This window comes from Schistocerca serialis, chromosome 11 (assembly GCF_023864345.2).
Source record: "Schistocerca serialis cubense isolate TAMUIC-IGC-003099 chromosome 11, iqSchSeri2.2, whole genome shotgun sequence".
Classification (NCBI taxonomy): Eukaryota; Metazoa; Arthropoda; class Insecta; order Orthoptera; family Acrididae; genus Schistocerca; species Schistocerca serialis.
Genome location: NC_064648.1, coordinates 180,910,889 through 180,935,593, shown reverse-complemented (window position 1 = coordinate 180,935,593; position 24,705 = coordinate 180,910,889). Strand labels below are relative to the sequence as shown.

General features: G+C 42.4%; 1 protein-coding gene across 4 annotated transcripts in view; it reads left to right on the top strand.

Annotated features, from left to right (window-relative positions):
* The window catches only part of LOC126427361 (uncharacterized), a 200,943-nt gene extending 198,385 nt beyond the window's left edge, over positions 1-2,558 (top strand). For 2 of the 4 annotated variants that reach the window (XR_007576653.1, XR_007576654.1), the window contains exon 12: positions 2,214-2,558. Coding sequence is in view for 1 of the 4 variants with exons in the window: in XM_050089702.1 (XP_049945659.1) it covers positions 2,214-2,255 (42 nt within the window). In the remaining 3 variants the exon portion in view is untranslated. The remainder of the gene's footprint in view (positions 1-2,213) is intronic. The other 2 variants (XR_007576652.1, XM_050089702.1) reach the window with 2 other exon arrangements.
* Positions 2,559-24,705: the final 22,147 nt, after the last annotated feature.

The window sequence follows — 24,705 nt, the reverse complement described above, 5'->3', positions numbered from 1 at the left end:
CAGACACAAGCAGACATTCCTGATGAGGCAACAGTTTGTTGCGAAAGCTTGAATTTTGTGTGTATGTATGTGTCTGTCTGTGTTTCTATCGACCTGCCAGCGCTTTCGTATGGTAAGTCACATCATCTTTGTTTTTAAATATAAAAACTCATAAAGGTTTTTAAGTAAAACAAACTTTATTAATGTTCTGCATCTATATTCTTCATGTGTAGTTGTTTACTTCTCAACATAGTCACCCTGCCAATGAACACATTTCTTCCGCCAAGAAACCAGTTTATTGTTACAGTCGTTGTTGAATGTTTGATGGAGCCACAACCTCACCTCTGCCTTAACCATTTCATCACTATCAAAGCAAGGTACTTGAAGGGGTACTTCGGGTATCAGAAACAAATGAAAATGGATTGCAGCCAAGTTGGGATATTATGTGGGATGATTGGTGACACTGAACCCAAGACATTGGATTATTGCAAGTGTCACATTGGTCATGCTTTTTCTGGCATTGTAATGTTTTATGAGAGTGTGTTCCATGTGTGAACAAACTCTTTGAATTTGTGCTTTCTGATTTCTGAGTGTCTCATAGTAAATCACCAGGTGTTATATTACACACTGCCAGTTAAGTTACATGCTGCCCTGTTACAAGCTACAATTTGGAGCCCTCTTGTAGCAGTGTGTTGCAATTTACATCAGCAAAGTAGGAAAGTTGACAGATTAACATGTATGACATGTAATATCACAACCAACCTTGAAAACAGAATAAAAAATTCAGACATTACTCTTCAGCACATCCTCATAGTTCGCTATCAGATTTTCCACTTCTTATCCCCATACAATTTTAATCTTCTCACGACCTGTAAGAACTAGATACAAAGGAGAACCTCCATCATCACCCAGTATCATCTTGGACTGTAACAAATAAACTGTCTGTTACATCAGTCTGTTATCAGGACTGGAAGTAAGGGATATCATATCCACAGTCCTTCCCAATCCTCCCTACACCACAACCACTCCCAACTCCTTATCAAATGTATCGTATCCCTGTGGAAGACCTAGGTGCAATACCTGTCGGATTCACCCTCCCAGCACACATTTCTCCAGTCCTTATCCTGTCAGAGATGTGGCCACGTGTGAAAGCAACCATGTCATATACTAACTCTGCTGCATTTTGTGCCCAACATTTTATGATCAACTGTACTCAGCCAAACTGTGGGTGACAGCAGAGTTGAGCTTCCAGTAGTGAAATATGCTTCTGAGCACTAAGTACTCAATTTCAGTGGCTACTTCACAACCTGTGCCATCTGAATCCTCTCCCCCAGCTCCAGCTTTGTGAACTACATAGATGGATGTTATTCCTGCAACACAATCTTCATTCCAGTACTCCTCCTGGCCTCTCTCTGCTGACCCCCTGGACCCACACCCCTTCCCAACAGTCCCACACCTCTTCCCAAGTCACCCCTTCCTTTAGTTATGGACATGGTTGCTACACTATTGTTGATTTCCCTTAGTAATATTTGTTATCAATTAATTTTAACTGTGTATGTTACCTACAACTTAATGTTTAATCATTACACAAACCAATGTGTGATATAGATGTGCACCCTTGTTTGTGTGAAGTATAATATAGCTGTTTAAAACTTTTACAGTCTTCAGAGTGAGAGATTTCTGTGACCTCACATACGGTGCTACAAGAACATCCCTTGGCAGCCTGTGTCAATGTATGCACTAATAGTTTTGTTTATATGGGAGGGGGCAGGAGGACATGTCTTGCTACTTTTATTTCTCTGCTTTCCAGTTGTACAGTGTATGATCCTACCAGTGGTTGTGGAAAGTCAAAAGGTCTCACAAAATGAATTAAAAATACCAAATGTCATTATAATGGTATGATACATGTATTTTTCTAACAACAAATTTTCACCAACTGACTGTTGTTCTTGTTGTTATAATAGCTGCTGCAGCAGCAGTACTGATGTATAGGATTTTGAGAAATACTGAAAAGAACTATGAAGTCAGGTAACATATAGTGCAAGTGATGTATGGTCAGTTGTTTACATAATGTTCAATTTACAATATACATTCCCTGCTAATTTTGATACATATTGTCAGTAAGAAATCTTAGGTAAGTAATCAGTTATATGCAAGTGTTTTTATATAGTTTCCATTATTTGTTGTAAGGTCAAACTGAATTTGTAAACTGAAACTAACACCAATTGTTCCAGGAAGCAGCAACAAGAGGAAATGCTTCAGATATTACACGGTAAAAGATTCATTATTTTACTGATGCATTTGCTTTACATGGTAAGGTTGGGTCTTCATGCTTTCTTCCACATCTATCCATAATGTCCTGTAGAAATTATCACTGCTTGTGGTGGCACAGTGGGGAAGATGCAAGAATGGTTCTTGTGAAAAAAACATGGACAGTTTCCTCCCCATTTGTCCTCATTCCTATCTTGTATTTCTGCTGTAGTGACACTGTTGTTGACATGGCATTGAATTGTAATTGTGCCCCTTTAGATATTCACTTCACATGTAACATTACTTTGTGCATGAAAAATACATATTGAGTAATGTTTAAAAAATTCTAATATTGTTATTAATTTTCTCCATGACAAGCATATCCTTGCTGTAATTCTTTCTTGTGATCTATGTTTTCCTTCTCCAGCTCACCATGTTTGTTAATTCCCTACCAGTCATCAAACAGCCAAATATTTTACCTTCCTGCTTTTCCATTTCCTTTACGTATCCGTCAATAATGATCTGTATGCTCTCATTTTCCCTTAAATATGCCTAATCTACTTTCTCTCTCCAATTTCCTTTAGTTCCAGTAATTAGCTGTCTCCTGCAAATCGTCTTAGCAGCTTTTAAATTGTTGCTGTGTGCAAGGGTTCAGTAACCAATTCTTGTTGAAGACCAATTCTATTTAATTTCATTCTTGAACATAAATCAAACAATGGAAAACCCAGGATGGGATGTAAGAGTATTATGAGAAGGAAAGTTGCTACTCACCATATAGCATAATATTGTTATATTCTTGAACATACCTATTTAATATCTCCTTGTATAATGTTCCTCAGATATTTGCACCCCTCACCCTATCTGGTCATTTGCAATGATCAGCACTCATGGTTTGGTTGCTTGTCATCTGCCATGGCTGGTTCTTAACTGCTCTCGCCACCGGAAGACTCTTCAAACTCTAAGTTTGACAAATGTCAGTTCTCTGTACTGACAAATCATGGAACCTGAGGTAGCTGCTAGTCTATATAATTTATGAAATTCTTACTAAGGGCACCCTCACATGTGTCATCCCATTTTTATCTTTCCCATTTTTCCCTTTAGCAAACAGAAAACTCCACACAATATGTATCATCAATAGTTTCTTGATTCTGAAATCAGTATTGCAGCCAAATATCCTGTTATTCTTTGCAAATGCAGGCTGTGTTATTGATAACTTTTAGTTTTATTTCTGTAATATACCTTTATTTAAATGGTACATGACAGTATTGTTGAATGTATCTTAGTTCTCATTGCAATGGTTTTCACTCCAAACCATTCCCCAAAGACTCTAATGTTCACTGTATGTCTTAAAGTTGTTTTCATTGTTTGTTAAAATGATCACATTGTCTGCAGATATCTAACACCCATTCTTTCCAACTTTGAAATTTTCTGTTAAATCCTGTGCTCACAAACATTTTTTGTCATATTCATCTACATTATTACCACTACATTATTCCTCTGCAATTCATGCAAGTGTTTGACAAATGATTCATATAACCATTTTCAAACTATTTCTTGATTGTTCCACACTAGAATACCGCATGGGGAAAAATGAGCACCTAAATCTTTCCATGTGCTGTCTGATTTCTCTTACTTTGTCATGATGATCATTTCTTCTTGTGTCGGTGAGAATCAACAAAATGTTGTGGCATTGAGAGGATAAAGTGGGCGACAAATTTCAGGAAAAGATCTCGTCACAGTGAAAGGTGACTTTGTCTTAATGATTTCCAGCTCAAGTAGTGTATCACATCTGTGTCACTCTCTCGTCCCCACTTTTTTTTTAATATACACAGAATGAGCTTCCCCTCTTTGAGTTTTATGTTCTCCAACTATCATATCTTGTAAGAATCCTGTACTGTACAGGAACATTCCAGATGAGGACAGACAAGAAAACTGTAGACAGTATCTTTAGTAGATAAATATGTTGCATCCTGTGAGTGCAGTTTTTTATTCACCTCCCCCATGTTTTCTGTATGGTGATTCCGGCTTAAGTTGTTTTCTTTAAATTTCTGTGATTTCTTGTGTTACCAAAATTTAATGAAATTTTTTTATACCCTTGTGGAGCACCTCACTGTTTGTTGCTAAGCACCAATTACCACTTTTTTGCGACAAACAGATATCTTGTCTATATCTTTATACAGTTCATTTTGTTGCTCTTTTGACTACCAAATGGTAAACTACAACACAATCTGAAACAATATAGGAGGATTGCTCACTTTGTCACCTAACTCGTTCATACACAAGGACAACAGAGCCTGTAAAACTTCCTTGGGAATCCCATACATCACTTTAGTTCCACTAGATGAATTCTGATCAGTTACTCTGAACTGTGACCTTTCTAATAGGAAATAACAAATAAGTTTCACAACTGAAATGATATTCTGACATTTATGAGGAATGGTTTCAAAAGCCTTTTGGAAATCTAGAAATGTGGAATCGACTTGAAATCCTCTGTCAATGCCTCTCATCAATTCATGTGAATAAAAAGCCAGTTGTGTTTCTCAGTAATATTTTGTGACTTCTTGCTGGTTATGTGTCATTAGATCATTTTCATTGAGGTATTTGTAACAAGTTGAAACACGAGTATGTTCCAAAATCTTGCTACAAATTGATGTATATGATAAGGATCTGTAATTCAGCCGATTACTTCTATTTCCTTTCTTGTGTATTGGTGTGAATTGTGCAGTTTTGCAGTGTTTAGGTATGCATCTTTCATCAAACAAATGGCTTTATATTATTACTGAAAATTGAGCTATTTCATCATCATACAAGAGGACTTTCATTTATTAAATGAGTTAAGTTACATAGATATGGTGTCTGTTCTTTTGGACACGGATGTCCAAAAGAACAAACGCCATACCTATGTAGTGTGTATGCCTGATTACATATCAGTATTTTAGAGTTGATGCACAATAATTTCCAACCTCTCCTGGGAATAGAGTAGGACTGTGAACAAAGAGGATTAATGGAAAAGGGACACTACAGTGTGTGGCATATGGAGATTTGGGTTGGATGGCGATGTGCTTGGATAGCTGTGGTGGTTAAAAGGTGACCACTCGAGGAAAGTGGGAAATTCTGCTTTGACTCCCAGCCCAGCACAAATTTTCATTTAAAATTTTTTGAAACATGGTTTTAGGAAGTTTCAGTGGGCATAGAATACTATTAAAAACATTTAAAAAAATAGATCTTGTGAGCCATGTTTGCCTAGTCAGACATTTGGAAATTTTAGACAGTTTATAGGACTGAGGATAAAAATTATTAAGATACATGGTAAGATCAGTTTTAATAAGCAATATACTGCAAACATCAAGATTAAGTTGAAATCTAACTCTCCTGTCACTAAGTTTGTTGAGCAGAGCAGCAAGTTATTTTTGGTAAAATCTGATCGCTTTCTTTAAAAGAAAAGTTTAACCCATGAAATGCATAAATTACGTCTTTTATTAAGCTGTCAATTTTTGCACTTTGTTTTTAATATTTCTTTTATGGTACCCAAAAGCTTAACTGGTTACATGAGATAATTACAGACAAACAACATAAGAAATTAGCTCTGTTAGCTACTCAACAGCTAAAATTGTTTCTAAATGTGCTAATAATGTGCACAAGTTCTGCCCCAGGATCTCAAACATTATGAATATTCAGTGTACTGTTGCTGAAAATGCATTACTGAATGTCTGAAATATAACACCCCCTCTTAACAATACAAATATTAAACATCTTTTTGCAGACATTTAAACAGCTATTAAACAAGCAAAATGTAAGAAATCGGAGATCTGCAAGATAGGATTAAAAACTGAAGTCTTCTTTTTAAGGGAAGAACAAAACAAAATATGCAATGTGTCATGAATCTAAAATAGTTCAAAGCATTAGTACTAAACTGATTGAAAATTGATCAGTAATAATAAAAGCAAATAAAGATAATACCTTAATTATTGTAAATGGAGATTACATCTCTATAACTGTAGCCTTCTTAAATGTAACTAGTATCACAGGAATCAATAAGAACCTGACTCCCAAATTTCAGACAAATTTAAAAAAGCTTTTCGATGCTAACTTTCTGTCCTTACCAAATGAAAAAGCCTTTCTTAATGTCATGAATCCCCAATAACCAAAATTAAGATCACAGATTAAGTTCATATGCCTATCAATCCCATATGGACAATAAGAATTGCCCATCCCACAAACAGAATAGAAAACTAAGTAATATGCTAAAAACTTTTTATTTTTTTGAAGAAAATTTTGGCATGAACAGTGCATTTGAGTTGGTGGAACAGATCTAGAATTTCAATATTCCAGATGGTGGTAGATTTGTAACACTAAATATTAATAGTCTCTCTACTAATATAGCAGTTGCCAAAACTATTGATGTTATGAAATGCTGTTTGGTTAGGCACAAAACTATTAATCTAGGAGAAATTGCAGAGTCAGATGCATTACATAAAAACACATTATCCTTAAATTATTGCTCTTTTAAGGAAAAATATATTTTCAGAGTGATGGTCTTGCTATGTGAAATGCCTTAGCAGGCACAATCACCAATATGTTCATAAATTATGTAGAAGCATATATTTTTTTAAAAGAACACACACATCACTGATGAAGTCATTTCCTTCAAAAGATACATTGGTGTAGTCTTTTATTATATAAATGCTCAATAGATGAAATAGATTAATTAACTACCACATAAAACAGTATTTATGCAAAACTTATTTTTAAAGTTGAACATGAGGTGTTTTCAATGTACATAGAAACTTACAACTGATGGTGTTATTAATGCCACTTCCTGCCATACTTTGAAATACAGAAAAGCATACTTCCAGACCATGATTCACAAAATCTTGAAACTTCCTTTAAAATCAGATATCTTTCAGAAAGAGTTCAGTCTTCTTAAACAGATCACAGAGACCAATGATTATAAAACTGACAGTATTGTTTCTTCATTTACAAAATTACCGAAGTCTCATCATAATTTGCTTCCATCTAATGATAATAGTAGATAAAATGTACTAAAATGACTTACTTAGCCAGCATATTCAGTAAAATGAATAAATTATTAAATAATAATGAATTATTCATAGCCTTCACAACTAACAATTCATTGCACATAGAATTTAGGCACACCTGTGGGAACCATGACAATAAGTACGTAAACTCTGTAGTGTGTATATTAAATACTTTGTGAAAACTGTGATAATGTGTACATTGGACAAACAGCTAGGAATTTTCAAATCAGATTCCATGAGCACACATCAGGAACTGCAAGCAGTAGATCTATTTAGACCAGCACATTGCATACAACAGTTATTGCATAGAATCTATTGCCAGTAACCTAAAAATACTCTGCAACATCCCCGTAGGCCTACAGTTTAATATTTCAGAAGAATTAGAAACTTACATTCACCATAAAAAGAAACCATTATCTTTGCTTAACTATCAGATTTCATGGAGACATTATTTTTCGATCTCTTTGATGATTTATTCTGAATTGCATGTTCCTCTTTTTTTATTACTATAATGGACTTAACTTACAAAAAGCTGAGTTAGACATGACAAAAATGTTTGTAGCATTCTCATTCACCATATAATATTGTTAATTATGCCGTTAACTTGTTGCTCAAGTTACAGCTCACTTCAGTTAGAGTTTTCATATATTGAAATTAATCATATACTGTTTTAGTCTTTTGTTAGTACTTGCCTGTTGACAAAAACATACATATTCTTTGTCATAACTAATGGAGTGACAGTACTCGTGCTGAAGCCAAGCTATAGAAATCATTTTGTTCATTAATTGTTGGCATTTGAAAGAAAAAAATAAGATGACAATATTATTTTACTTATACAATGATGTATCTAGTCGAAGTCAAAGTTTCAGTGACTGGCGAATGATTCTGTATTCTGCGATTGATGATAGGAACATCTCAATGTGTACACCATTCATCTAGTTTCCGGTGACCTTTGCATTGAGCTGTCTTTAGTTTGCACATGTTTTGTGCAAGTCACTACTGAGGACAATTTATGACTAGATGTATTGTCATTGATATAATGATTATTGTTCCTGTTGCACCTAATGAGTCTGTTATTTATACTGTGTGTAAATATATCGTGATACACATATTGCTCTAAATAAAGTTGTAGTGACAGGCCACTATTTATCACAAATGGAATCTTATATCTGTTACATTCAAGTCCCCTCGCAGGGTATCTAATGCCTAATTTTAATGTCCACAGCTTATTGTTTTATAGTTCTTGTGTACTTCCTTTGTATTTCTTAGCATCAATGGTACTGTTCCTATTGTATTAAGTGTACTTATTACCTTTTCTGTATGTAATAATGATTATGTTTAAAATCAAAAAATTGTAAGTCATACTTTTGTACCTTTGACATGAAACTGGAACACATTGATTTTCATACCATTACTATGGTTAAGGGATGGCCTTCTAAGCACTGTTTGCATAACATATCTTATGCACAAATCCCCATAGAGGGCACTTTGAGTCTAATTTGAATGTTAATGGTTTATTCCTTTATTACACTTCATGTGGTCTTTTAATATATTCGATGCAAGGCTATTTTTATAATCATATGACTATAGCTATGATCCAATTATTTTATACTACAATTGTTTTTTTTACTGGTTTTTATTTATATTTGATGTTCGTAGACTACCACTGATGTATTGCTGGAGATAGTGGCTGGAGCTCTTGCTATTTACATGACGGCAACTGTACGTCATGCAGCAGTCAATCCTCACACGAACCGAGACAGTTAGTGCTCCATGCCACCAGCTCCAGTAGTCAGCAGTTTCTTCCATTTTTACTTATATTGCAGTTACATACTTTCTGATGGTTGTGTATATCTACGCTTGTTCTCTAATGGATTTCATGTTACTTCACTTACAGAGGATATAATGGTCTGAGGATGATCAGATATTGATCGAAACTAGTCACTTTTTAAAATAAAATATTTTATGTGATCTAGAGTTAGTTAGTTACGTGTTCCATTGATCAGTAGCACGGAAAACCATTATGATGTGGTAAGTGTCAAATGCACAAGAAATCCACACAGGAAACAAGATTGTTTTTATTGTGTTTTTAACAAATTACATATGGTGCCATTAAGTTAATGAAATGCCCCAATGCAGCAAAAGATCTGACAACTCTTTTGCCAAGTACAACTGATTCAAGGTGCTCTGCTATACTGAGAACAGCTACTTTCAAATTACTTGTGTTGGGAGCTAGTCTCGTTTCGAATTCTCAAATATTTACTGCATCTTCTCTTGTGAAAAATGTTTTGGAAAACTGTATTAAGTAACTCCAATTTAGTGGTACTGTCATCAGTAACATTATCACTGCTATCATGCAGTGAATATATTGATTATATATTACCACTGGTATGCTTTATATATTACCAGAATCTTTTTGGATTTTCTTACAGATTTTGAGACAGCCTTTCATTTTGGAAATTTAAAAAAAGCATCTTGCATTGAAGTCATTGCAAAGTTTCTCGCATCTGAACAACATTTCTCTTACCTGTTTCGTGTTCTATGGGGATCTCTTCTCTTCTTGTGTTAAGTTATTTGGTATGAAACTTCCAATTGTCATCAACACTATTTCTTTGAATTTAAGCCACATCTGGTCTAAGCACACATAGTATGTAAGGAATGGAGACTGTTTCATAGGAATGTGACAAATTTCTATCTGCTGTCTCAAGTAGATATACTTTGCATTTGTTTTTGGAATATTTGAATGTTATGGTTTTCAGTCTTGGTACAGTGCCATAGTGTTCACTAATTCCTCTATCATGACACTTCAAATTTGGTCACGATTATTTTTTGTTAAGAGATCTAGTATGTTGTTATAGCTGTTTATGCTTCGTGTGGGCCCCTGATATAATTGTTCAAAATAATTTTCAGAGAAAGGAGTTAGTACAATTTTGGATGATGTTTTATGCCTATTGCCAACTTTAGACAAGCATTTTTGTCAACATATTGAGAGTAAATTGAAGTCTCCACCAACTATAACTGTATGAGTCAGGTACTTGTTGAAAATTAGATTCTGATTTTTCTTGAACCTTTCAGCAACTCTAAAAGACTAAACTAAACTAAACTAAACTCAACTCCATCTGAAGAGGCCCAAGATAGTCCAGTGGCACTGACCGACTGTTGTCTCATCATCAGCTGATAGGAGTCACTATATGCACATACAGAGGGGCATGTGGTCAGCACACTGCTCTCCCCACCTTTGTCATCTTTCAATAGGAGAGCCATTACTTCCCAGTCAGCTAGATCTCCAATTGACCCCACATGGGCTGAGTGCACCCCACTCGCCAGCAGCACGTGGCAGACCTGGACTGTCATCCATTGAAGTGGCAGCGAAGCCTGACAGCACTTAACTTTGGTGATCTGATGGGAACCAGTGTTACCACTGTGGCAGGGCACTTTCAGCAACTATATGATCTGAATTGGGGAGGTGGAGGGTATTGGTAAAGGGAACCAACTTTTGTTTATTGTAGTTGTCATCTATAACCTCTACTCACACCAACTCATGACAAGTAAGCAACTTCTTTTTCATTGCATGATGTTACATTAAATAACTATAAATGCACAACCCCCCAATCAAACTTATTAAGTCATGGTAACCCAGTAAGAAGGGATCGGTTGGTGGGACATGTTCTGAGGCATCAAGGGATCACCAATTTAGTATTGGAGGGCAGCGTGGAGGGTAAAAATCGTAGAGGGAGACCAAGAGATGAATACACTAAGCAGATTCAGAAGGATGTAGGTTGCAGTAGGTACTGGGAGATGAAAAAGCTTGCACAGGATATAGTAGCATGGAGAGCTGCATCAAACCAGTCTCAGGACTGAAGACCACAACAACAACAATCCAGTAGCTGAGAGTATAATTTAGGAATTTCAAAGCTGTTGCATTTTCGTTTTCTGACACTGCTATTCCAGACAGATTACCAACAATAAGTTATTTATATGACCATACATAGGAGTTATTTCATGTGTCACGCACTAGCAACTCAGTCTTTGGTTCTGACTTGCATAAGAAATCCATCTACTGAAAGGATGCAGTTCGTTCTCAACACCATTTGTTGAATGGATTTGGAATTTACCATTGAGTTTTAATCAAATGTAAGATTTCTTTCACATTTATTTTTCCAGTAATAATTTTATTTGACAATTGGTTTTGAAGAAAATAACAAACACAATCCAGCTTTAACCTTCATTTTATAAAATAGTTGTTTCCTTTTGTTCAGGGAGTTTTTCTACTTCCACTCATTCCCTTGGAAATGCTTAGCTACTTCAAACTGAAAATTCTGTCTACTTGTTATAGGCACTTGAAGACTGGAAATAGGAAATGTTGAAAGTACCAAAAGTCAATATTATCTTTTGTTGTGTTAACTGTTTAATGTGCCACTGCTAGTAACTTGAGATGGGTTGGAAGTACCTGAGTGGCTTCCTTGTATTTCAAATATCTCCACAAGATTTAACAGTGTTTAAGTTCTTTACTTGTGGCATGAGGCGTGGTGAATGTGCCAAGTGAGTGGTACCATGATTGTGGATATGATGTAACCTGTATTTCATTTACTTTTATTTGACCCCCCAGGGGGCTTGCCATTCATTGGCATCTTTGTGCTTGGCTACCAGGGGGTCCCAGCCTTTGCATCATCTTCCCTGTTCTATGCTGCTCGTCTATCGTCTTGATATTCTTTTTCCCCTCCCTTGGGGAACATGTCTGGGGTGTTTTTGGGAATGTTCCACATTGTCCTTAGCTGACATAAGGGCAGCCTCACCACTGTTTTTCGTTTCCTATTCCTTTCTTCATTCGCCTTCTCTTATCCTTCCTCTGCTTCACCGTCCAAGGCTTCTCATTTTCTTCTCTTCCCTGTGCTCTCCTGAAGGCTGGCCCATGTGTCTGACATGTAACAAGTGACAACGTAATGTGCAATTCCCAGCCCCGGGTTGACAGGGTTTGCATGTACCCTCTAGTACCAGGCCTGGGGAGGGGGGGAGATTGCTTGAACTGCTACCTTCCCAAATTGCCGATTGGTCCCTCTGTAAGGTATTTAATGTATTTGGGAGGTGTGACCTGAAGTGTCAACAATCACCTAAGGTGGATGTACGCCCTTTTGAACGGAGCCCCCAGTTGGAAGGAACACGCCATCAGAGATGCTGACAGTCATGGGGGATTTTCTCACAATGAGCCAATCATCTTCACAATCAGTGTCTACAAAACATAAATGGAAGGAGGCTTCAAACTGCACCATGGTTCCTTGTGGTTTCATGTACTGAAGACAGTCAGTCCTTCACCACAGTAAATCCATTTATTATTCAGAAAGGTGTTGATGCATTTGCTGGCCATGTGAAATCCTGCTCTTGTTTTCGGAATAGCAGTTTGCTTTTGGAGACTACTGATTCTTAAGCAAAACAGCTACTTACCACTTCTTCTCCATGGCTATCCCATTCATGTCGCACCCCATAGAACTCTGAATTCTTCATGTGGTGGTATTTACACCAGGCAGCGCGACAGTCTGACCGAGGCTGAAATCCAAACATAATTCTCTGACCAGGGTGTCATTGCCATCTGTTGGGTGATTAAAAGGGTAGATGCCGTCTTAGTGCCCACACGTGCCCTTTTCTCACCTTTGATAGAATGGTGCTTTCATCCAAGGTCAAACCAGGCTATGAAGTGATCACAGTCTGACAGTACGTTCCTAACCTGATGTGCTGCTACCGGTGTCATCATTTAAACTACACTTGAATGTCTTGTCAACACCCAGCAAAATGTGTAAACTGTGGCAGGGATGCACACAAGGGCAATTGTCTGCCTTCTCCTCCCTTCTGTATCAACTGCAATAGCAACCATGCCACTGCCTCCTGAGATTGTCCCGTGTATCTCAATGAGTGGGCTATCCAGGAGCTCGAGGTAAAGGGAAAAGTTCCTTACCCTGTCACTCACAAGTTATAGGCTAGTCGCAAACCATGTGTTTTACCATCTGGCACTTACATTACTGTTCTTGCTACATAATGCTTCATGAGGTCATGACCATGCAGACATGTGACATCAAATTCAGCTCTGAGGTTGTGAAATTGCCCAGGGTCATGGCAGCATCGCTGTCCCCTTGCCCAGCTGTGCAACGAGCCATCACGCTCTTGCCTCACGGGGTGATGTCACCAGCTTCACAACCAGCAGGGTGGAAAGGACAGAAGGAATACTCCTGTGAAGACTTCCTACACCCCTCCAGCCAACGAACACCTGAGTGATGTTCTGCTAACTGGAAAGGCTCGAAGAAGCCCAACAAAGGCTAACGGTCTTCTCCTTTGCTGACTCGAAGATCCTCTTCGACAGTGTTGCCACATGATACCTTCACCAGACTGGCCTCTGTGTTGTCGGTGTGCACCATCAACCATGTTTCCATGTTGGACTCTGCAGGCTGACAGCACAAGGAAACTGACACTTCTGTGGACCTCATGGAGCAGGATCCTCCTGCCTCTCTGCTCTGTAGCAGCGAGTCTTCACAGCTTGGCATTTGGCAGCCACCTTCATTTTTTCGTCCGCATGAATCTCTTCCAACAGAATGTTCGTGGCCTTTGATCCAACAGAGAGGATTTATGGCTGAGCAAAATTGTGTCCTCAAGGCGGCTTTGACCTTTTACATTTCTTCCTGGCTCATTTTGAACTTCCCCCTGAGTTTGGCATTCCATCTCATGGGGGAGTCATGCTGCTCATATGAGATGATGTTCATAGTCAACCCATCTCCCTGACTACCCGTCTTCAAGCTGTTGCAGTTAGCCTTTTCCTTCCTCACTTGATCTTTTCCCTTTGTACCATTCATATCCTTCTGTCATTCAACATCACCAGAGCAGACTTACTCCAGCTTATTGGGCAGCTATGTCACCTAGCTATTTGCATCACACCCAAATGGCAGCTTACTCCTCCCTGGTGACCTTCAACGAGCAAGATTTCACCAGTTGTGATAACCAGGTGGAATATCTTCGAAACATTATCCTTACTGCTACAGAATGTTTCATTCCTTACACTTTCTCTTTACCATGCTGTGTCCCAGTCCCTTGATGGATGGAGGTATGCTACAATGCAATTCATGCGAGGAGACATTCTCTCTATGTTTTTAACTGTCATCCTGTGATGCAAACTGCATTCATTGTAAGCAGATGCGTGCAAAGTGTCGTCACTGTTTTTGGCTTAGCAGAAAAGCTTGCTGGATTTCATTCACTAGTTCCTTTAACAGTTCCGCTGCTTCCTCTTGTTGTGTGGGCCACCTTCCAATGGCTCTCTGGGACCAAGATCCCTTCCCCACTTTCCAGCCCGACAGTTGCAGATGATGTCATCGTGGACCTTATTGCGGCTCGAGCAATATCCTTCTCTTCTCAGAGTTGTGAGTGTTACAGTGTATTACGAGGGATCTAGATCACGCTCTCACTTCATCCTGATCCTCTGTCCCAGGGCCACACGCTATTCACATTCAAATGTTACAGCATCTTTCTCTTGCAGGCAAGTACTTTCTACTTAATATGTACAACTGGATCTGGGCAGCAGGCACATTTCTCAGCTGCTGGTGTGAAGTCACTGTCATACCCATACCTAAGACTGGTAAGGTCAAACACCTTCCTTCCAACTACCGCCCCATCTCTCTCACCAGCTGTTTGCAAGGCATGGAACATATGATTCATGCCTGGCTAGTATGGTGCCTCAAGTCTCATAATTTATTAACCACTGCACAGCGTGAATTTTGAGTGCTCTGTTCTGCAGTTGACCATCTCATCAGTTTGTCTATCCATGTCATGAATTGTTTTCCGCAGAAATTCCCATGTTTTTTGATTTGTAGAAAGCCTGTAACACCTGCTGGAAGACTGGTATCCTCTGTACTGTCTACACTTTGGGCCTTCCATGGCCGCCTGACCCATTTCCTTCAGGAATTTTTAAAATGCCGAGTTTTCAAGGTCCACGTGTGTTCTGCCTTGTCGCACACCTTTGTCCAGGAAAACGGTGTGCCTCAGGGTTCCGTCCTGAGTGTCGTCCTCTCTGCTGTCGCCATGAACCCTACAATGGCCTGTCTCCCGCTGGGCGTCTCCGGCTTGCTTTTTGTTGACTATTTTGCCAGCTGTTGCAGTTCTCCATGGACTTGTCTCAGAGTGACCTCTTCAGCAGTGTCTTGGTCATCTTTACACATGGAGCATCGACAGTGGCTATCGTTTTTCCACTGACAAAACCATTTGTATGAATTTCTGGTGGCACAATTGGTTTCTCCCACCATCTTTACGTCTTGGGCCTGTTGTCCTTTCATTTGTTGAAACCACGAAATTCCATGGACTCATGCCTGATAGGAAACACTCTTGGTCCTCCCACATGTCTTAACTGCCACCCCACTGTACGCAGTCCCTGAATGTCTTAAGTGTCCTCAATGGTACTTCCTGGGGTGGAGATCAAACCACCATCTCTGTTTGCACTGGTCCCTTCTCAGTTCGAAATGAGACTATGGGTGCTTTGTTTATGCATCTGCACATCCGTCTCAATACTATCCACCATCGTGGCATCTGTTTGCCCACTGGCACCTTTTACGCTAGTCAGGTTGAGTGTCTATACACAGAAGCTGCTGAACTCCCTCTGTCCTGTTGCCATGACATTCTCCTCACCCGATCTGCATGCTGTTTGTAATGCGTGGCCACCCATCCTACGCCTCCTCCTTCAATGACTCCTTTGATCGCCAGTATTGGGTGCATCCCTCTTCTCTGCTACTTCTTGGAGTTCACTTTTGGCTTTTTCTTTGGCAGCTTAACTTCACACTACCTGCAACTTTCCCGGTGGGTGTGAACCCTTCATCACCTTTGCCTCATGCAGTGGCACATGTTCACCTTGGCCTTCCTTCACTTCCTAAGGACATTACTCCAGCCTCACACTGTTGCTTTCAGTTTCAAGACCTTCGCATAAAACTTCGTGATAGTACCCTTATGAACCCTGATGGCTCTCGGACTGACAGTGATGTCGGGTGTGCCTTCATCATTAGGTATCAGCTTCTGGCACACTGCTCAGTATTTACAGCAGAGTTCTTTACCCTGTATCAGGCCACGGAATACATCCAGCAACACGGGTTTTTCAATTGTCATCTGCTCAGACACTCTGTACCCTTCACAGCCTCTGCGTGCTGTACACCATTCAGCACTAATTGCAACAGGTCCAGGGAATCTGTCACTTGCTTACCCTTGGTGGAGCCCCTATGATGTTTATGTGGGTTCCTGGTTACTTTGATCTGACAGGAAATGCAGCCCCTGACACTGTTGCCAAAGCTGCAGTTCTCATATATATCAGCCTGCTAGTTCTTACAGTCCCTCCAAAGATCTCTGTGTAGCCATTTGTCAGGAGGTGGTGTCACTTTGGCATCACCACTGGGCCTTCCTTCATGGGAACAAGCTCTAGGTTATTAAGCCTCTCCCAGCATCTTGGACAACCTCCTCTTGGCCCTCCAACCGCAAGGAGGTCACTTTAACTATGTTGGATATTGGGCACTGCCTTTTTAGCCATTGCTATTTAATTGGTGCTCCCCCACCACTTTGTGCACAACTTTTAACTGCATGCCATTTCCTGTTGGAATGCCCATTATTTAACTGTTTAGATTCCTGTGTTGGTTTACCATCTGAGTTATTGGCTGTTTTAGCAAATGACACATGGCCTGTTACCTTGTTTTACTTTTTGTCAATCGTAGCAATATGGTGAAGGCCATTTAGTTTTTAGTTCTGGACCTCTTTTTCTGTGGCCCTGTTTTTGCTGTCTTCTCTTCCATTGATTGTAGTCATTTCTAACTCCTCTCTTTGTCTTTGTGTTCCCCAGTTTTGACATGGGTGCATATGACCCTAGTTGTTTTTGCACCCTAAAACTAAACAAAAAAACTTTCCTAGGAACAAGAAGTAGTAATGTGTGCAGTGTTTTAAGATGGAATGGATAGGCAAGATTATAAATATAAGAAAGAATACTGAGCTAAGAATTCAAGAAAAGGTGTATGTAAAAAGCAGATGGCTGTTTTTCAGAAGGAACCACCACAATGTCACGAACATTGAAATCATTAGAATTCAACAGTGTACTGCTCAATGTAATGAAAGTAAAATTGTGTGATTTTGGGTTTCAAGCTGCATTGTCTTCCCATCCTAGAGAGTATTCCTCACCATACATTGGCAGACCAACAGATTAAGTGCTGTAAAAAGGAGGATCTATTAGCCATGGTTGATATTCTTGAAATGAAGTACAGGAAATATTACTTCTTGTTGTGTTCGTGATGTCAAGACTTGTTTGTTTGTTACTGTACAGAAACAAGCAAAGTGATGCTGTAGAAATTCAATGTTTTCTTGGAATCGAAACATATGACTTACATCTTTACCTAAGTTTTCTAAATTCTAAGTTTTATTACAGTTTTGCAGCACATCTTCTGTCAGAGGTACAGAGATTACTAATAATGTGGAACTATCATAAATTGTATTTCTTCAAATAAATTACTTGTAATGTGAATCTGTAATTTTTTGCTGTTTTCTTATATTTTGAAATTTTACACTTTTAGTGTTTTGATTTCCAGTATATAATTGTTTATCTGACTGTGGAATATTATGTATTGTACATTTTATACTACTGAATTTCTTGTATTGATCCTGGAAATGAGTAAAATCTCAACAACATCAAGGCTGTACCTTCAGACTGCAGATTTCATTTAGAAGGAAGACTGAGGTAAGTGAGAGGGATTGCCAAGAATAAGGTGTATTATGCTGTCACTCCAAAAAGTTTTATGGTAGGTTCATGTTGATAACATAAAGTCTTGTCACATGTGACCTTTTTTTTCCTCGCAAAAATAGTTTCAATCCAGTCACAGTGGAGTCAGCACATTGTTTTTGTTTCATAGTCAAGGTGTGCAGGACAGACTTTGCTCTCACTGTTCTTTTCTTCGAAATATGCTGTAAAAAGTCTTGAGTACTTGATTTAGAGATGTTACTCCACTGCAATTTGAAGCAACATTTAATTTACTGGCCTTTGCATCCTCAAAAGAAGCCAAACTTACAGTCTGCTTATCTTCCAAAAGCGCCAGCTGTTATTGTTAAAACTTCTGAGAAAGTGCACTGACATGGTGGAAACCACACAAATGAATAGAATACAATAGCCTCTGAGCTTACCAAACAAATTTCTATCAGATTAACAGATGGAAAAAAATACACACACACACACACACACACACACACACACACACACACACACACACAAACTGTTAAATGAAAATTGTGGAAAAACCACGTAGAAAAGGTAGATTGCTACTTACTTTAAAGAAGACATGTTGAGTTGCAGAGAGGCACGATTAAAAGATAATTACACAAAGCTTTCAGCCACAGTCTTAATCAGCAAAAAGTATGGTATGGTGTCAGGGCAAACATTTTATCCACTTCCAAGAGTCCCCGCTTTGAGTTGACATGATCAGCATAAGACATATAACAAAACATCTAAAACTTTGCAATGTAACATATAAATTTGCTCGAGATTAAATGTACCGTGGAACAAATTTTGGCGAGTAAAATCTTCACAGTTTTCAATCCATGTCAATTTGAATAAAATTCTTGAGCTTTCAAAAGCTATTTTTTGGTTCATACAGCTATGATTGCAACCTCTGACACCAGTGAACGAGCCCCCTGCGGGTTCGGGGGTAAGAATAGGCCCGTGGTATTCCTGCCTGTCGTAAGAGGCGACTAAAAGGAGTGTCAAATGTTTCGGCCTTATGTGATGGTCCCCTCTCGGGTTTGACCTCCATCTTTCTAAATTATTCCGAAGAGCGAGCCAATTGGGGAAGGGCGCCTTACATGGTGCACGTCGTCCATTGAGACCTTTAGCCGACTTTTTCGTCGTTGCAATGGTGTCCCGCTCGTTTTCCGTCTCTTGGGCGGGGATACGTCCCTGGGTGCGATTACCACGCTGCACTCTGCAGTGTTGCTTTTAACTGCGACGACGAACTTGGACATTTTTGCACCTAAGATCCAGCACGGTAGCCAGTCTGTTGGGGTGGGGCCACCCTGTACCCTGTTGGTTGTAGCCCCCTGACAACACAGTGATCGCTCTACTGACGCCTGCACCGTTAACTCCCCATGTATGCCAAGGAGTAGATGCCCATCTCCCTGGGGCATCAGGACTCCCGGCAATGGACATCCTGCCAGGTGGCTATTGCTGCGGCTGGGTGGCGCCTGTGGGGAGGGCCCTTGGTCGGAGTAAGTGACATCAGGGCGGATGACCCACAATGAAGCGTGGTACATCATCTCTCGCTGGCGGCCAGCCGCCAGCAGTCTCTAAGCGTTCTCGGGCTCAATTTAATGCTCAAAAGTATGATCCGAAAACGTTCCCCTCTCTGACCACGCCGTGGGAGGAGCATAAGTCTCAGGATGGAGGTAATAGTTATTCGCCCCGATTCTTAGTTTGCACGTGAGCTGATGGGGAGTCTTTTCTATCCACAAAGCCTCAGTTCTTCACCGAGCATTTAGAGGACAAGTTTGGGGAGGTGGAGGGCTTGTCCAAAATGCGCTCTGGGTCAGTACTGATACAAACGGCATCCTCCACCCAGTCACGCAGGTTTCTTGCTTCTGACAAGTTGGCGGATGTTCACGTTACCATTACACCACACAAGAGTTTAAATATGATCCAGGGAGTTATTTTCCATAGGGACCTACTTTTGCAGTCTGATGACGAGCTGTGCACCAACTTAGAGCATAGAGGTGTTCATTTCGTCCGGCCCGTTCATCGGGGTCCAAAGGACAATCAGGTTGCTACCGGTGCCTTCATCTTGGCCTTCGAGGGTGATACATTACCGGAGAAGGTCAAGGTGATGGTCTACCGTTGTGACGTCAAGCCCTATATCCCTCCCCCGATGTGGTGTTCTAAGTGCTGGAAGTTCGGGCATATGTCTTCCCACTGCACTTCCAGCCTCACATGTCGAGATTGCAGACGCACATCACATCCCAATACTCCATGTGCCCCGCCTCCCATCTGTGTCAACTGCGGAAAGCATCATTCCCCTTGCTCGCCTGACTGCAAAGTCTTTCAGAAAGAGCGCAAAATCATGGAATATAAGACCCTGGACCGGCTGACCTATACTGAGGCCAAAAGGAAATATGACAGACTCCATCCTGTGCGAATGACATCTTCTTACGCAGCTGCTACAACGACTGTGCTAGCCCCATCAGTTTCAAGACTTCCAGCCAGCTCGATAAGCAGTACAACTCCTCCTGCCCCCTTGCCCGTGGGGGGGCTCCACCCCACCGGTTGCTCCTGCACCACCTACCTCAGGAGCAACATCCTCCCACCAGTCGAGGACGTCCGTTCCCGCTTCTCAGCCGGAGAAGCGTCTAACTTCTTCGGCTACTCTCGCCCGTAAGAGTTCCCTTGGGACCCTCCCTTCCCAGGGTTCCACCAGCGGGAAGAATGACAGCTGACAGTGGCATAAGTCCTCACCAGCGGCCGGGCGTAGGGCTTCACGATCCTCCTCCGTCCCGGAGACTGATCGGTGAAGCCTTCCCAGCCAATGAAACCCAAGGTTCAGCGAGAGAAGTCCAAGAGAAAGACCTCTAAGGCCAAAGAACTTGCGGTGGCACCAACCCCACCGCACCCTTCACGCTCTGCGTCTGAGGATGAGGTCGAGATTCTAGCGAGGACCTTGATCTCGCCAGTCCCTCAGACGCCATGGATGCCACTCGCACAGGTACTGAATCGGTGGCAGTGAGTGAACAAGCGGCGTAAATTGCCTTCCCAGTCCTTTCACGCCTTTCTCAGCCATAGACAATATCATCCTCCAGTGGAACTGCGGTGGTTTTTTTCACCATCTAGCTGAGCTCCAACAACTTAGCAGCCTTCACCCTTTCTTCTGCATTGCTCTTCAGGAAACTTGGGTTTCCAGCAATGCGAACCCCCGCCCTCCGTGGCTATCGGGGTTGTTATAAGAACCGGGCAGCATATGAAAGGCTGTCTGGTGACGTCTGCCTCTATGTCCTTCACACTCTGCATAGCGAGTCCGTCCCTCTCCAAACACCTTTAGAGGCTGCCGCTGTTCGGGTGTGGACGTCACAGGCTGTTACCGTCTGCAGCCTTTATCTGCCACTGGATGGTGATGTCTCGCAGCATGTCCTGGCTGCGCTGATAGCCCAATTGCCGCCATCTTTCTTGCTATTGGGCGACTTCAACGCCCATAACCCTCTGTGGGGTGGGTCAGTGGCAACAGGTCGAGGCGCCACCGTTGAGCATTTATTGTCGCAGCTTGATCTCTCGATTTTAAATGATGGTGCCTTCACACCCTTCAGTGTGGCGCATGGCACATACTCAGCCATTGACCTTTCAATCTGTAGCCCTAGCCTCTTACCGTCTGTCCAATGGAGTGTGCATGACGACCTGTGTGGTAGTGACCACTTTCCGATCTTTCTGTGACTACCACAGCGTCACTCTTCTGGGCGCCCTAGCAGATGGGCTGTGAATAAGGCTGACTGGGACTTTTTCTCCTCCACTTCCGCTATTGAGCCTCTCTCTAATGATGACATTGATGCGGTGGTTCAATCGGTCACCACCGGCATCGTTACTGCCGCCGAATCTGCCATTCCACGTTCCTCTGGGTCCCCTCGGCGGCGGACTGTGCCTTGGTAGTTGCCTGAGATCGCTGCAGCGATTTAAGATCGCCGGCGGGCGCTACAGCGTCACAAGCGACATCCCTGCATTGAACACCTCATCACCTTCAAACGGCTGCGTGCGCGGGCCCGCCGCCTTATCCGCCAAAGCAAGCAGGAGTGCTGGGAGCGGTATGTGTCCACCATTGGCCTCCATGTCCCTCTATCGCAGGTCTGGGCCAAGATTCGATGCGTCTACGGCTATCGGCCACCTGTCAGCGTCCCTGCGCTCTCACTGAATGGAGCAGTTTGTACTGACTCCGACGTCATTGCAAACCACTTAGCAGAGCATTTTGCTATGAGTTCCACTTCTGCGAATTACCCCCAGGCCTTCCGTTCCATTAAAGAGTGGATGGAACGTCGGAGCCTTTCTTTTCGCGCCCACACTTCTGAATCCTACAATGCTCCATTCAGTGAGTGGGAATTTCACAGTGCCCTAGCCGCTTGCCCTGATACCGCTCCCGGGCCAGATAGCATCCACTGTCAGATGCTGAAACACCTTTCAGTGGACTGCAAGCGACGCCTCCTCGACCTGTACAACCGTCTCTGGGTCAAGGGTGAGTTTCCGTCACAATGGTGGGAGAGCATTGTCATCCCCATTTTGAAACCGGGCAAGAGCCCTTTGGAGGTGGACAGCTACCACCCCATTAGCCTCACCAACGTTCCTTGCAAGCTTCTCGAACAGATGGTGAGCCGGCGCTTGCATTGGGTACTGGAGTCTCGGGGCCTTCTGGCTCCGTCTCAGGGTGGGTTCCGTAAAGGCCGCTCCGCCGCCGACAATCTGGTGAGCCTTGAGTCGGACATCCGTACTGCCTTTGCCCGCTGTCAGCACGTGGTCGCTGTCTTTTTCGACATGAGGAAGGCATACGATACGACATGGCGTCATCACATCCTTTCTACGCTTCATGGATGGGGTCTTCGGGGCCCTCTGCCGATCTTTATCAGAAATTTTCTGTCGTATCGTACCTTCCGCGTGCAAGTCGCGGCCTCATATAGTTCCTCCCACGTCCAGGAGACCGGTGTGCCACAGGGTTCTGTTTTAAGTGTCTGCCTGTTTTTAATAGCCATTAAAGGGCTCGCTGCGGCCGTGGGAAATTCTGTCTCTGCTTCCCTGTATGCTGATGACTTCTGCCTTTGCTACAGCTCTACTGGCATTGCAACTGTTGAACGTCAGCTACAGGGCACTATCTGCAAGGCGCAGTCTTGGGCTGTAGCTCATGGGTTCCAGTTTTCGGCAGCCAAGACCTGCGTTATGCATTTCTGCCGGCGACGTACTGTCCACCCAGAGCCACGGCTCTATCTTGCCAGCGAACTTCTTTCAGTGATGGAATCACACAGGTTTTTGGGGGTGGTTTTCGATGTCCGGTTGAGTTGGCTGCCTCATATCCGGCAGCTTAAACAGGCGTGTTGGCGGCATCTAAACGCTCTGAGATGCTTGAGCCACACCCGCTGGGGTGCCGACCGATCTACCCTGTTCCGGCTCTACCAGGCATTAATCCAGCCCCGTCTGGATTATGGGAGCCTGGCTTATGGCTCAGCATCCCCATCTGCGTTGCGGGTGCTGGACCCAATTCTGCACAGCGGGATATGCCTTGCCACTGGTGCTTTCCGCACCAGCCCTGTGCTGCTTATGCTGCCCATGTTTTTAGCTTTCCCAGGCATCCAAATTACCGTGTCCTGTTCCCGCAGTCAGTCGTCCATCTGCCAGAACGTTGGCCCCGGTCGGGTTGTCCGATCGCCGTGTGCGTCAAAGAGCTCCCCTTTGGGCTTGGGTTTTTCCCTGTTCCACCTTCTTTCCGGGCACCTCTGCGCACGCCCCCATGGTGTGTGCCTCGCCCTTGCCTTCGGCTCGACTTGGCACAGGGCCCGACGGACTCAGTCCTTCCAGAGGCCTTCCGCCGCCGTTTTTATTCCATCCTGGCCACATATCAGGGCTCTGGCATCGTTTACACTGACGGCTCGATGGTTGCTGGTCGAGTCGGTTATGCGCTCACTCTAGGGCAGCTGGCTGCAGCGTTTACACAGCTGAGCTGGTCGCCATCTTTCGAGCCCTAGAGTATATCTGCTCCTGCTCAGGTGAGTCCTTCGTTATCTGTAGCGATTCCCTGAGCGGTTTACGAGCTCTCGACCAGTGTTTCCCTTGTTCTCGTCTGGTGATGGCTATCCATGAGTCCCTGCATACTCTTGCGCGTTGCGGCCACTCTGTGGTCTTCGTGTGGACCCCAGGCCATGTTGGGATACCTGGCAATGAGAATGTTGACCGCCTGGCGAAAGAGGCCACTAGTACATCATCTCTGGGGATTGGCCTCCCGGAGACTGATTTGCAGGCAGTCTTACGCCGCGAAGTTCTTTCGGTTTGGGACGCTGAATGGCGCAATCTGCCCACGCCCAACAAACTCTGTCCAATCAAGGCGACAATGACTGTGTGGCGGTCGTCCATGTAGGTCTCCTGCAAGGAGTCTGTTGTCCTCTGCTGGCTGCGCATTGGGCACACTCGGCTTACGCACGGCCACTTATTGCGCCGTGAGGACGCACCTCTCTGTCGCTGCGGCTCCGTTTTATCTGTGGTCCATATTTTATTGGAGTGTCTGCTTTTAGCTGTGCCCAGGCAGTCGTTCGCACTGCCTGACACGCTCGCTGCCCTTTTAACAGATGACTCTGCTACGGCTGACTTAGTTTTACGTTTTATTCGGGCAGGGGGTTTTTATCACTTAATCTAAGTGTTTCTGTTTTATCTTATTGTTTTGTG